This window comes from Culex pipiens, chromosome 1, assembly GCF_016801865.2.
Source record: "Culex pipiens pallens isolate TS chromosome 1, TS_CPP_V2, whole genome shotgun sequence".
Taxonomy (NCBI): Eukaryota; Metazoa; Arthropoda; class Insecta; order Diptera; family Culicidae; genus Culex; species Culex pipiens.
In genome coordinates, this window is record NC_068937.1 from 54,471,321 (window position 1) to 54,485,156 (window position 13,836).

A 13,836-nucleotide genomic window follows, 5' to 3' on the forward strand; every position below is an offset into this window, starting at 1 on the left:
ACATGGCGGAAGTTAGCTGTCACAATTTACAAGATTCTTACGTGACTGGCTTCCGCCACCGCGCGCTCTCTCGCTTGGTCTTCGTGCTCTGTCAGGGGGACGGCACAGAAGATATGTCCTTTATGTCGGACTGTCAGTTGAAGTGTGGTAGAACATTGGATTTACTTCGTTCGTTGCGGTGCAGACGGATGGTGATGGTCGTCGTCGTCGTAAGAAAGTGTCAACTAAATTCACCGCAGGAAGACGCGGGGCATTGGATTTGGTGTTGGCTAACTGGATGAAGTTTATGAAGCTTGATGTTGGAATGGTTGAGGGTTTTGGCTTTCAGTTTACATTGAGTACGTTGATACGAATTTTCAAACACGTATTAAATTTAATCTATAAATTCAAACAAAATAACTTAACTCATGAACACAAAATTAAATATAGAAAAACTCACCATAGAAATTCAAAATTCACCACAGCTTATTTACATGCGTTTGACAGAAGATTGTTACTGTTTACAAACACACGCCTTTATATTTTGAACTGTGAGCGAGTTTACAACTAGATGGCTCTAGTGAGAAGAATTGATGATTGATTGATGAAAATGTTCAAGATTCACGTCTGTTTGTCTGTGTACGTCCCCTTTACCCTATTACAGATTTGACCTAAGATCTTTTCGTGAAGGCCAATCGGACACTCACCTGTCGAGAAGCCGGTCGAGTTCATCCCGCACGGGTTCCCGTTCTTCTTATATACATCGGCCGGGCACTGGCCGGACTCGCCGGTGCAGTACTCCGGTAGGTCGCACTCGTTCAGTGCGTCCCGGCAGATCACGCCCGGCGGCTTTAGAATACATTTATCACAGCATGGTCCAGTGGCGCACTGGGACTCCTTTTTCAGCTTGCAGGTGATGCCGTCGCAGCACGGGTCCGTCTTGTCGCAGTCGATGTTGCTGCCGCAGTCGCAGTCCTCGTCCTCCTCGATGATGCCGTTGCCGCAGTTCTTCCGGATGATTCCGTCGATCTGAGGGATGGTGCGAAAAAAACAGAAATTTCCTCTTTAATGACTCTGGTAACGATTTTATTGCAGCGCGCCCGAATGTATGCAATCATTCGCTTCATTACTCATTTAAGGGGACGCCCTTAAATTTCTCATTAAACTTCCGACAGCGGGGCACATAAATTCGAAATTAGAAAATTCGAAAGGACCAGCCGGAAAACTGATTGAATAAAACATTGGCCCGTCGCTTTACTTCCCTTCCACAAAACAATTCACACCCTCGTTGCAGGAAGAAAAATAAACGAGCGAGTCAGTCTGAGTCTGAACTTTGCAGCTCGGAACTGGATTTGGCCGGTCTCGTTTGAGGGCGTTTATGTATACATCTTTTAATTTGGTTTCATTTATAAAGTCAGTTCGCGACATACGACCCTTAGGCGTGTGTAGTTGGAATTGTTACGGAGTGGGATTTTTTTCTATGAAAATATTTACTTTATTTGTACACACAAAGGAAAAATATATATCAGAATCTGCAACCGTGGATTAGCTGCAGAAAATGTTACATTTAATAACATTTTTTGCAGTAAGCCCGTAGATCATAAATTAATTAAAAAAAATAAATAAATTTTTTGATATGTTTTAGAGGACATCAAATGCCAACTTTTCAGAAATTTCCAGGTTGTGCAAAAAATCTTTTAGCGAGTTATGAATTTATGAATCAATACTGATTTTTTCAAAAAATCGACAAATTGGTCACAAAAATTTTTCAACCTCATTTTTCGATGTAAAATTAAATTTGCAATCAAAAAGTACTTTACTGAAATTTTGATAAAGTGCACCGTTTTCAAGTAAAATCCATTTTTAGGTGACCTTTTTGAAAATAGTCGCAGTTTTTCATTTTTTTAAATTAGTGCACATGTTTTCCCACCTTTGAAAAAAATATTTTTGAAAAGCTGAGAAAATTCTCTATAGTTTGCATTTTTGAACTTTGTTGATACGACCCTTAGTTGCTGAGATATTGCCATGCAAAGGTTTAAAAACAGGAAAATTGATGTTTTCTAAGTCCCACCCAAACAACACACCATTTTCTAATGTCGATATCTCAGCAACTGATGGTCCGATTTTCAATGTTAAAATATGAATCACTCGTGAAATTTTCCGATCTCTTCGAAAAAAATATTTTCAAAATTTTTAAACCAAGACTAAAATTTCAAATGGGCCAAACATTCAATATTGCGCCCTTTTGAAATGTTAGTCTTGGTTTAAAAATTTTGAAAATATTTTTGCGGATCATTTTTTTCCAGTGTAATCCATATATATACCTACAACTTTGCCCAAGACACCAAATCGATCAAAAAATTCCTTCAAAAGATACAGATTTTTGAATTTTCATACATCATTTTTGTATGGGGACCATCCATAAACCACGTGGACACTTTAGGGGGGGGGGGGTATGGCGATTGTCCACGATCCATACAAAAAAGTTTATTTTTGTATGGACAATTGTCCACGAGGGGGGGGGGGGGGGTAACAGAATCCCAAAAAAGTGTCCACGTGGTTTATGGATGGTCCCATGGCCAGCTGCTAAATTTGTATGGAAAATTATATGGACAAACTAATGATGCAAAATGGCCTCTTTGGGCATACCAAAGGCACCAAAAAAGTTTCAGTCGGATTAAAATATACAAAAAAAATCGAATGACCGAAATCTGAGAGAACTGCTCATTTTAGCCCATGTGTAAACATGTCAGCGATCAGCAGTTCTCACCAACACATATAATGCTGGCGCGTCCCCGAGCAACACTTCAAAGAGAAGAATGTTGTTGCTGCTGTCCCTCGCAATTCATCAAGCGTCCATGACGCGGTGGTAGCGTGTCGGATCAACATACAAGAAGATGATAGTTCAACCCTTGTTGCGTGAAGATAGTTATGATGGTGTGAGTTGGTAGCATTATTCTTTCGATTTTGGCACTGAGTCCTCAATAAATTTTGAGAGAACGATTCCATCGACTCTGAATTTTGGGTGTAAGATCTTTTGAAAAAGTAAGCGAGATTTGTATATAGGGTACGTTATCCATTAGTGGACCCCTTCCCTAAAGTGGACCCTCTGAAGGGTTTTGGTGTAAAATTCAATAAAATCACAATAAAAAGCGTGTTTTGTCTACAAATCTTTTATTTGGCATGTTCAGCACCTTTTAAAACAATGTTGACTGACATTGACGTGTCCTTTCCGCCAAAATAAGTGATTTGAGTTCGAAATCTGGAATCCGCAATGGCCACTTGAATTTTACAACAAAACAGCATTTCCATTTTATGACTGAATTAACTATCCAATCAACTGCTCAATTTCGAACAAAATTAAGGGGGTCCAATATAGGACAACGAAAATCCTAACATTTCAAAAAGTGGACCCCTGTTTTTTTTAACTTACAAAAATGAAGAAAACTGTGTTTTTAAGCAAAAGTTTTTCTTAAACATACAATAAATGCTTGTTGTAATAAACCTAATTGCATATTTTTCAATCATGAGTATAAAAATAGTTGTTTTTATATTAAAAGTACCAAAGTTGCTGAAACCGTAAGAACTTATAATTGATCAAATTTTTAGTTAATTGTACTTAACTGAAGCATCATAATTAAAGTTTGAAATGATATTTCATAATAATTAATCAATAACAAACCCTTATCAGCAACTGTAAACAAATCTATTGTTTTGTTTTGGTCAACTTTTTTTTATAGTTCTTATGTTTACAGTGGTTTTTGATACGTTTTTTAAAAATATTTTTCGGAAATTAATGGGTTAAAAAGTCTGTTAAGTTTTTATGTTGTTTTAAGCCATATCTGTTAAAATTTTTATTTATTTGTTTACAACGAAAAGTTAGCAAATGTCCACTTTTATTCTTTATATCTATTATTAGACCCACACCATGCATCAAAACATCAAATATCGGTTAAATTTGATATAAAAACGACATGTTTTCCTACAGTGGACCCGGGTCCACAATCGGATTATGGACCCGGGTCCAATATAGGAAAAGAGGGTCCATAACTGGCAAAAAACACATTGTTTTCAAATGGTCATTTTTCTGCACAAAAACAAATAGTTGATGAAACAAATAGTCAGAATTGTTTAAAAGACTTCAGATTTCATTGTGTTGTACAAAGGATTATGAAATAGTGCTTAAAATAATGAATAATTGTGAAAAATGCTCGTCGATTCTACTAGGGGGTCCTCTAATGGTTAAAATACCCTAGTTTCTGAAAGATAGGTTCACAAAAGGTTTTGGCTCAAGTCCGAAATATTACATATCATATTGTCATATTGAACTCAAACATTTTTTAATGAATTAGCTAAGGCCGATGCAAATATTTAAAAAAGTTTTTGTCCCTCGGCCCTGACCGAGGTCAAGGGGGGGGGGGCAAAAAAATAAAAAAATATAAAAATTTAAATAACAAGCCATAGTCTTCACATTTAAATGAAAAAAGTGTTTTAAAATACATTTTACACTAGTTCAGTTGTTTTGCAATCTCTAGTTTTCAAAAAATCTAAGATCTGACAAAAATAAAAATTGTATCGAAAAAAAAAGATTTTGCATCGGAAATTTTCAAAAAAAAATAAGATTTTTTAATAAACCCAAACATGCTAAAAATGATTTTAAACGCAGAAGAATGTATTTTAATTTGATTTCAGCTGGTTGCACTTGAATTTTCATTGAAATTTTGAAGTTTATTGTAAAAATATTTTTTTGCCCCCTGATTTTTCGGGCCAATTTTGAAGGGGGGGGGGGGGGGGGGGTGACAAAAACTTTTAAAAATATTTGTGCCAGACTAATATATATTTTGCATCTTTTGTGCATGATCCAAAAAAAATCTTTTCATTAGGTACCTATTTTTTGATGTTTTTTTTTCAAAATCAAGGCTCGAATGGGGTAAGTGAAATTTTTCAGGCTAGGATTTGTAGTTGGAACACCCAGATTAGCTGTTATAATAACACAAAATAATAACAGAGATTTGTTCGAAAAATAACCATTCTGTTATTAAACGTTATTCCAAGAAAATCCGATTACAGAGAAAAAAATGTTTGCGATAGCTAAATTTGGTATAGATGAACTATCTTTATTTTGCAACGGTTATTACCTGATTTGAATATTGTTCTGAAATGTTTAGCCTATTATAAAATTTTAACACTTGCTCGGTTTCCATTAAATACTTAATATTTTAGAGTGTTGAACAAAATCAGTAAACAATGGAAGTCTGCTTACAAACTTTGATCAGCTTCAAAATATTGATTAAAAAAAAGTGTCTTATTGTCTATTATTGTCCTTCAGATTTTCGCAATTTTTTGAAAATTCATTTTGGCTCGCGTTTATTTATTTGAAAGAAAGAATGATCCAAGCGTGGATTTGACATGAGTTTCACGAGCATCAAAAATGAAACAAGTAATAGCTTTCTGAAATCAACAGTCCATCAAATATTGACCCCAAAAATGTATCCACAATTTCCATCACATTGCATTGAAATCAACAAGAAGCTCTCACATCATTGCAAACCTAGTAGATTACAACGTAGAAGATAAAGTTCACTATTTACACCATATTCGGAAAACCTACCCCGAAAATCGTGTTCGCAAATTGAACTATGCAATTAATCGAAATGTTGTTGCCTGCTGCTGCCTCTCGGTCGGCTCTATCTCGCTTTTCGGTTGATTTTTTTATGCAAACATTGCCGAAATTTCAACCTGGGCCAACGTGAAGAGCTTTCATTTCACTGATCCATTTACACACGGTTTGACCCAACTTTGCAATCTGTGTGAAATTGGGGTGGTTCTGATAGTTTTTCTTCTTTTTTTCCGATGAAGCTTCACAATAATTTAAGTCAAACATTACATTTACTACTCAGTAGTTTTTATCAGTTTCATGAACCACCCTATTATCCACCCTGAGAAGCAACAAAAAAACCCAGCTGTTTGGCATAAATGTCCGAACCTTACCTCGTTTGGTTTATTCAATAAACAGAGACCGTGCCCGATCCGCAGTGCATCAATATAATCCAATCGACTGCATTCGGAGAATTTATACGGCTGGACGTTCTCCAGGCCGACAATTGACTGGGACATTATACAGCCGTGCCAGTCACGACAAATGCACTCGTCACCTGGAACGATAGAGAGAAAAAGGGGATTTCAACCTTCACAATCAGTCAGTCAGATTTGGGGACCTAAAATAAAATAAGGTAAAAAAAAAAAAACTTTCACACATAATAAGAGCCCGAGTTCGCTTGCAACCCTCGCGGAAGACAAACGCGGGTTGGTGGAGTTGGGGAACGGGTTGGAAAATTGACAGAAATAAATGGGAAACAATTTTCATTTCAATAACGAATTCGATGAACCTGTGGAAAGCGAGAGGACTTTCGGCGAGGTCAATCGTTGAAAGCGACGTGAGGATTTTCCGTTTTATTCACCGTCCCTGGGTGGGACAGCAGTGTGGAAAACCCATGAATGCCGGCCTTGATCGGATGCTGGGCCAGTGCCAATAGCAGTGTCCACGGTGTCGGCGATCGACGAGTGTGTCACGATTGCACACTCATACAGAGGGGGCGCAGGTTTTTGCAGTGATTCGTTTTTAAAACCATTTGACACACAGACGTAGGAAAAGAGCGTGGGAGCTGTCGGGCGGTTTGGTTCTGGATGGTCGGTCGTACGGTGGCCACATACCAGTGGAAAGGAACGGGAGACCCTGGGAGAGCTGGATTTGGGCGATTTGGTCCCTAGAGGACGTGTATGTGTGTCGTCAAATAAACAATCTACGTTTTAAAGGTGTGTTGAAGGAGGGTTCCGAAATTATTTATCTGAGCAAAAAAAAATTGAGAAAGTTTCTAAAATTTTGCTTACTAAAATGAATTTCTAGGTATTAGCTATATGAATAAATATTTGCGTAAAATTATAAAAATATAAATTAAATTAATCATCTCCCAGAACACCAGGTAGCAGTTATTGATCAGCCCGCCTGTGTGCTTCTAGCAGATGCGGCGAATGAAGCTGATGTAGGTAATCTCGAAAACACAAAACTTTAAAATTCGATACCTCTGGAACGAAACATATTCATTTCTGTCGATAAGTGATTCTTATGTAAAATTGGCCGGGGAACACGATGGTGAGGTCAAATAAAAAAAATATGTTGGGGTGTTTTGAGATACGGCCATTTAAAGTTTTCAATTGCGCAATACAAGTAGACAAAATAAATTAATCACAATTTTGATCACGGAAATGGATTCTACGTCCAATTTCCTTCAAAATTGAATCTAAGACCGACCCTCTAAGATTTGTGGTTCCTGAGTTATCGTCGTTTGAAACTAGGAGGTTTGGTCAAAAATCGCCAAAAAGTCGATTTTTTGGGGAGGTACAAAAATGGAGGGGGTGGTCCGATTTGGATGAAATTCGGGATTCTTGCATGTTTTGATAGTATCAACAGCCCTGCCAAATTTGAGCAGGATCGGAGAGGGTAATTTTCAAATGCTGTTCCGCTTCAGATGGAATGACCCTTATGCCAAATTGGTTTTATTTTGGCAAAAAATAAGTCTTTGTCTTGCCAAATGATAAAATGGAGATGGTTTGCAAAAATGACCATGATAAATAATAGATTTTGGAGGTAATCAAAATAATTTGAAAGCTTATTCCTCGCAATTGGTGGCTCAACGTCAGTTGCGATTGATTTTTTTTTGATAGAGCCAAAAAATCAATTCGCTTCATTAAAAATCATTATTTTGTAATCATAGTTTTTAATGATTCAAAATATTTTACTGCAATTCTTTGAAAAAAATGTTCAAATAATTTTAAAACATCCATCGCAATATCAATTATATCGGAAATTCAGCATAAATGAGTGTTTTCGTCAAATTTAAATCAAATTTCTCAGTTCTTTTTTTCAACCAATCAGAACTCGCGTTCAATCAGAACACGCGTTTAGTGCCATATTTATGCACTGCTAATGGGCCGCGTTTAAAGCTTTTTCAGAAGCTTGTGGTTTTAAGTAAGCTTTTTGCATGCCTAATGGCACTTGACAGCTAAAACACCCTTTGTTTTGAAGAAACATGCGATAAAACCGTTTGGCTTGACATTGCATTGGGTTTTCACGACTCTCTTAAAACTTTTATAAAACCTTATTGATTGAACTGCCCATAATTGAAAATTCGGCTATTATGCCAAATCAAGTATTCCGAGAAAAACGCGTTTTAGTGTTTGTCACAAAATCTGCGTCAAGGCAATTTCCCATAAGAGTGGCATATTAGCCGTTTGGTTTTTCGCATCGGCAGCCAAGTCCAAACACTATTTCAGCAAAATTCAAGTTACAGAAGATGCGTTGGAACATCCTCTATCACCTGGTGCTAATATCTCGTTTTTGTCAAAAGTGGATATTAGCCGTTTTTTCAATGGAGGGCAGTGAATTATAGGAGTGTTTGAAAATGCATTTTACACCTTCACTTCAAAAAATAATTGCAATGGTCTACAACTTTGTGAAACATTTATCCACTCGAAAAAAAAACTTTGCAAAGCTGCAAAAAAACAAGTAATTTTTGAATGAAAAAAAAGTTCTATATGAAAAAATACCTTTCTGGGTTATTTCAGTTTTGAAAAAGGCATTATATTTCCCTTAGAATGACATGTGCAAAATTTTTTACGAGTAACAAGAAATTACAGAATATTCAATCTATTTTTCTTGGAATTTGAATATTTTTTTTTTAATTTTAGTACGCCATCAAATCGGGCGTCCAATCTAAATAAAAGTCGCCTTGACACCAAATTTCCATCTCATCACCATATCAGGCTGCAAATTATTGAAAAACACGTCTTTTTTAGAATGCTCAAAAATAGAAGGGGTCGTACCAGCCCTCCTCCACGAGATATCGAAAACAAAGCTCGGATTCGTGATCAGGGGCAAAAGTTACTCATCAGGACAAAGTTTCACGTAAATTGAAGCATCTGCTGTATGTGTTGGCTGAGAATTACCCATAAATTAAGGAAAATATCAAATCCTGTTTTGTTCTTTTGAAGAAAACTTAACTGCTGTAAATTGCTAATCCCAATGCTCCTATTTTTCATATTTTTAGCAAAGTAGCATATCATAAAATAAACTAAAAATACACGAAACTAAAACAAAAGATCTTTAAAATAGCCTCAATTTAAAACGATCCCCCAAAGACTCCCTTTATTGCCCACGCTACACCCCTGAACCCCATATCAACTGCAACCCTTCCCGGAGGCCCAGAAACTCCAGTCAAGCCCTCCGGCGTCCGGCGGCTACAAAGCATCCCACAGCCCGAGGGACAACTGATGGGAACCCATCATCGGTCTGACAGCCCAGAACCATTCCATCATCCACATGTCGGGGCCTCGTGCAAACCGGGTTGAAAATGGCTTTTGGTTTGGTTTGACTTGGGAACTTTTTGGGAAACCGTGGGAGGGGGAGGTCACATGTGTGCTCTGCTGCAATTGTTGGTCATTGATCTAACGTGGCGTGACTGTTTCGCAGGAAGAGGAGGAGCAGGAGAGTGTCACGGATTGTACAATGGCCCTTTGTGGATCTTTTATTGCTTTTTTGTGCAGTCCCTTCAGTGTCCGTTTGGGGGATAAGGGGGCAGGGTTTGAGGTTAGAATGGCTTCCGGTGGTTCGTCGGACGGGGAACTCAATGGCAAGGTCGGAAATGGATGCTATTTAAAAAGATACGACTCCAAAAGAAGGGAGGAAGCTATGAAAATGCAATGAACGGTGAGTTATTGTGAGTCTTTAGAGAGTATACTTTAAGGGGAAAACACTTGGCTGTGGTATATCTCAGGGGAGTGTTTGGTAAAAATTTAAGGCAAAAATTAAATAAATTAAATTTTGGACTGACTATACTTACGGTTATCGTCGTGACCCATGCCGATGTTGTGGCCGATCATGTGCGCCATCGTCCCCGCGAGCAGATGCGGCTCGTACGTATTGATATCTACACTAATGCCTACGGCCTTGGGCGTGCAGACGGTTTCCGGCACGGACATGCCGGCTTCACCGCCCGCGTACGTTTCGCCCCTGTGAACGAGAGAAAGAGCAACATAACCTCAAAATTTTGACCAGAAATAACTCTTCAAGGAAATACTCACGTTAGGAGCTGCGTCGTGTCCTTATCTATTTTAAATAAATTCCTAGCTGTATAATCATTAAAATTAGATATTGCTTTACTAATATCCTGGCCACCGTCGATCTTGGCCTGGTTCTGGCCCTGCCACGTCTCTATATACACAACCGATACGCGCGTGTTGAGCGTACGAAAGTACTGAAATTAAGAAGAGAGTAAAAATGGATATTAATTAATCATGATTTCAATAATATTGCTGTCAAGTGGACAACGATGCTTTGTGAAGAAAAGTTTGTATTTGATTTGATCTCTCTGAATATTTATTTATATTTTAAAGCAATTGTTCAAATTAAAACATTTATTTTTGTAATTATCAGTCATGAAGAGGGTTTACGGTCATTAAGTTTTAAAGTTCCTCCTTCTCGGAAGTTTGAAGATATCGAAATTTGGTCACCATGTCCTTTGTCATTCTGAAAGTCTACGCTGTCGTGCTATCTTGTCGTACGCCGCTTTTTGACGTTCCGAGGAAAACGCCTTTTATGTTTGACGCCGGGACCGTGGTGTAGGGGTAAGCGTGATTGCCTCTCACCCAGTCGGCCTGGGTTCGATCCCAGAAGGTCCCGGTGGCAAATTTTGAGACGAGATTTGTCTGATCACGCCTTCCGTCGGACGGGAAGTAAATGTTGGCCTCGGACTAACCTAAAAAGGTTAGGTCGTCAGCTCAGTCCAGGTGTAGGAGTCGTCTCCCTGGGTCCTGTCCTGGTGGAGTCGCTGGTAGACAGTTGGACTCACAATCCAAAGGTCGTCAGTTCGAATCCCGGGGTGGATGGAAGCTAAGGTGTAAAAAGAGGTACTGGGGTGACTTTGATAGCCCGGGGTGACATTGATAGAAATTTGATTTTGCCACTAATTTTGATACATCCAATGTAACAGTCACATTTTTGCATATATGTTCGATAATAAGCTATCCCTTAATGCTTTCATACTCAAAATTCTCGAAATTTTTTAGATATTAAATTGACGGGCATTTGAAAAACCTATCAAAGTCACCCCGGGCTATCAAAGTCAATTGCCTCAACAATCAAGCCTTCGGACACCTAGTTTCGAGTAGGAATCTCGCAATCATGGAATAAAAGCATTTTTCCCATACCCTGAGGAGAAACCCTTAACCCTCTACAACCCTACCCCGCCTTTAGACGGGCTTCGATTTATAAAATCGCCAAAAATCCATTTTACATCCAACTTTTGGTCTCTAAAAGCACTGGAAAGAAGAACCCTTAAAATTTTTGAAAATGTATCGGTTGGAAGTTTTATTTGTTTTATGTGACTTTGCCAATGTTTTTAAAAATGCAATCAACTTTGGCTGTGTTTTTGATATTAGTTTTTTTTTAAGTAAAAAGAAGTATGCAGTAATTTTTCTAGTGTTCCGGACAATGCCTCTACGAATTTTTAAATGTTTCAAATTATAACGATGCCATTTCAAAGCAGAAAATGTGAAAAACAAGCAAATAATTGAAAATTGTAAAAACATGAAAAATGTAATGATAGGAGGTGGTAGAATAGGCCAAAATCTATTGTCCGTTTCTTTAAAAGGTACACGCCGCGCGGCCAGCGATTTTCTGCACTTCCCGGGCGATTCAAAGAAGAAGATCAACAAAAACAAATCGCGCAGTATGGGATTTGACAGCACGCACTTGCCGAAAGTGCGGCGCGTCGTTTCGAGGCTGGTTTGCCGCGTGTCTTTCTCGGGAATACGCGGAATACCAAAAACAAACATAAACTAAACAAGATAAATGCAAATTAAAATACAAAAAATGAAACAAGAAAAACATAAAACAAGGAAAGTATAGTTTTTCGTAGAACAAAAGTTGCTCAAAACACGGGAAAAATAAAAAAAAGTCGAAAAAATATTTGGGCAGTAACCCTCTAAAGAGGGTAAAAAGGTCAAATTTCAGCTTAAAAAAAATATTATTAAAAAAAATTAACAGCTCTAGAGATTTCGACAACGAGTCCATTTGAAAAAGGGGTCTTACAACCTCTTCGCGCATTTTATTAGTATTTTAATTTATCACACAAGAAGAATTTTAATGAAATATTCTATGTTTAATTTAAATTCTTCTTGTGTAATACACAATTTTTTTGTTCGATGCCACTATCTACTGCGACCAGTAATTCGATCTTTTGCGGACTTGCGATTCTATTTATAGAATCACAAAGGTTTCATCTGTTACTAGGCAAATGGAACACGCACACACGCTATTGTTGAGCAAGTGTGTCGAGCGATCGAAAGCCGTAACTTTGCCGCCGAAGAGGTTCGAATGTTTTTTTCCTTCCTTTTTGGCTTTGCGTTTTAAACCAGGGGTGCTCAAAGTTGCTCAAATGAGCTTGCGGGTCAAATGTACAAAATAGTTTATTAAGAAAAGGAATAAGGTTATTTTAATTTAAAAGACAAACAAACATGAACTGCCTTAAATTCTTTGAAATTTCTGCAAAATTCATAATATTTTTTGAACATTTTCAGTAAAGAAAATTATTGTTTTGATTAGTTCTGTTGATTTTATTGTTTAAGGTATTTAGAAAAATGGTGATGAATATGCATTGTGTTATAATTGTTTTTTTTTTTTCATTTTGAAAGTGGTGACTTGAAATCTAAAAAATGTAGCGGCGTGATTTTATATATGAATTAAGTTTCATGAATGAAAAGTCGTTGCAAAATAATAAAAAAAACTAGGCCGATGCAAATATTAAAAAATGTTTTTGTCCTTCAATTCTGGGCATGGTCGAGAAATGGGAAAAAATTAAAAAAGTATAAATAAAATGTAAATACAAGCCAGAATTGAAAATCTGAAACATTTAAATGAAAAAATTGTTGGAAACCCCGTACACCCAAACAGATTTGCAATAATCTATTTTCAACAAAATGCAAGATTTAACAGAAAAAACGAATAAAACTGCTTGCGGTACTGTGCATCGAAAATACACTAAAATTTAAAAAAAAATATGAAGAAGGGATCAAAACTTTGTAAAATATTTGCAACAGACTTATTCTTCTGAATTTCACAAGGAATTTTATCAAATTTTGTAAGCCAGAATTAGATGATAATCAGTCAGAATCAACTGTTAACTTTCGTGAGTTCGAAACCTGAGGTGGAAGTGATGTAAACTAAGTTAGAGGCTCAGTTCATTAAAAGGGTCATTATGACTGTTAAATTGATATGAAAAATAGACATATTTTTTGCTTTTATTACAGTTTTCTACATAAGTCAGTCAATTTTAATGTTTCATATAACATTTCCGAAAATGTTTGATGAAAATTATGACGAAATTTACTATTTGGACTACGTGTGATAGTGTATCAATTAGAAAGATTTTCAAACAATATTTTTGTTTCGTATAATGGGCCACATTTGGCCCGCGGGCCATACTTTGGGCACATTTAAGTTTTACTTATACCCAGCCCCTCAATTTATCTGGTAATCTGGTTTCTGAAAACTCGTCCCTTTCAAAGCACCTGTGAAGAGTACAGGTGAAAGGATATGCCAAGCCATGTGGGTTTGAAACCACGACCTTCCACTCATAAAGCAAAACCTGTAACCATTAGACCACAGGAGCTCGGCATACACAATACACAGTTACAAAGAATATAAAGTTTATCAAAGATTTCCTGCAGAAAATGTCCCACGATGAATTTTAATTTAATTCTCATCCCCTTCCTCAAAAGGTGGATAGGTCCACCAAAGTT

General features: G+C 37.1%; 1 protein-coding gene across 9 annotated transcripts in view; it reads right to left on the reverse strand.

The window, feature by feature from the left end:
• Window positions 1–13,836, reverse strand: part of LOC120413521 (disintegrin and metalloproteinase domain-containing protein unc-71) — a 982,641-nt gene that overhangs the window by 100,811 nt on the left and 867,994 nt on the right. For all 9 annotated transcript variants that reach the window (XM_052707188.1, XM_052707187.1, XM_052707193.1 and 6 more), the window contains 4 exons: window positions 10,120–10,292; window positions 9,879–10,048; window positions 5,971–6,134; window positions 687–1,008 (listed from right to left, as the gene is read on the reverse strand). In XM_052707188.1, the coding sequence (XP_052563148.1) occupies window positions 687–1,008; window positions 5,971–6,134; window positions 9,879–10,048; window positions 10,120–10,292 (829 nt within the window). The remainder of the gene's footprint in view (window positions 1–686; window positions 1,009–5,970; window positions 6,135–9,878; window positions 10,049–10,119; window positions 10,293–13,836) is intronic.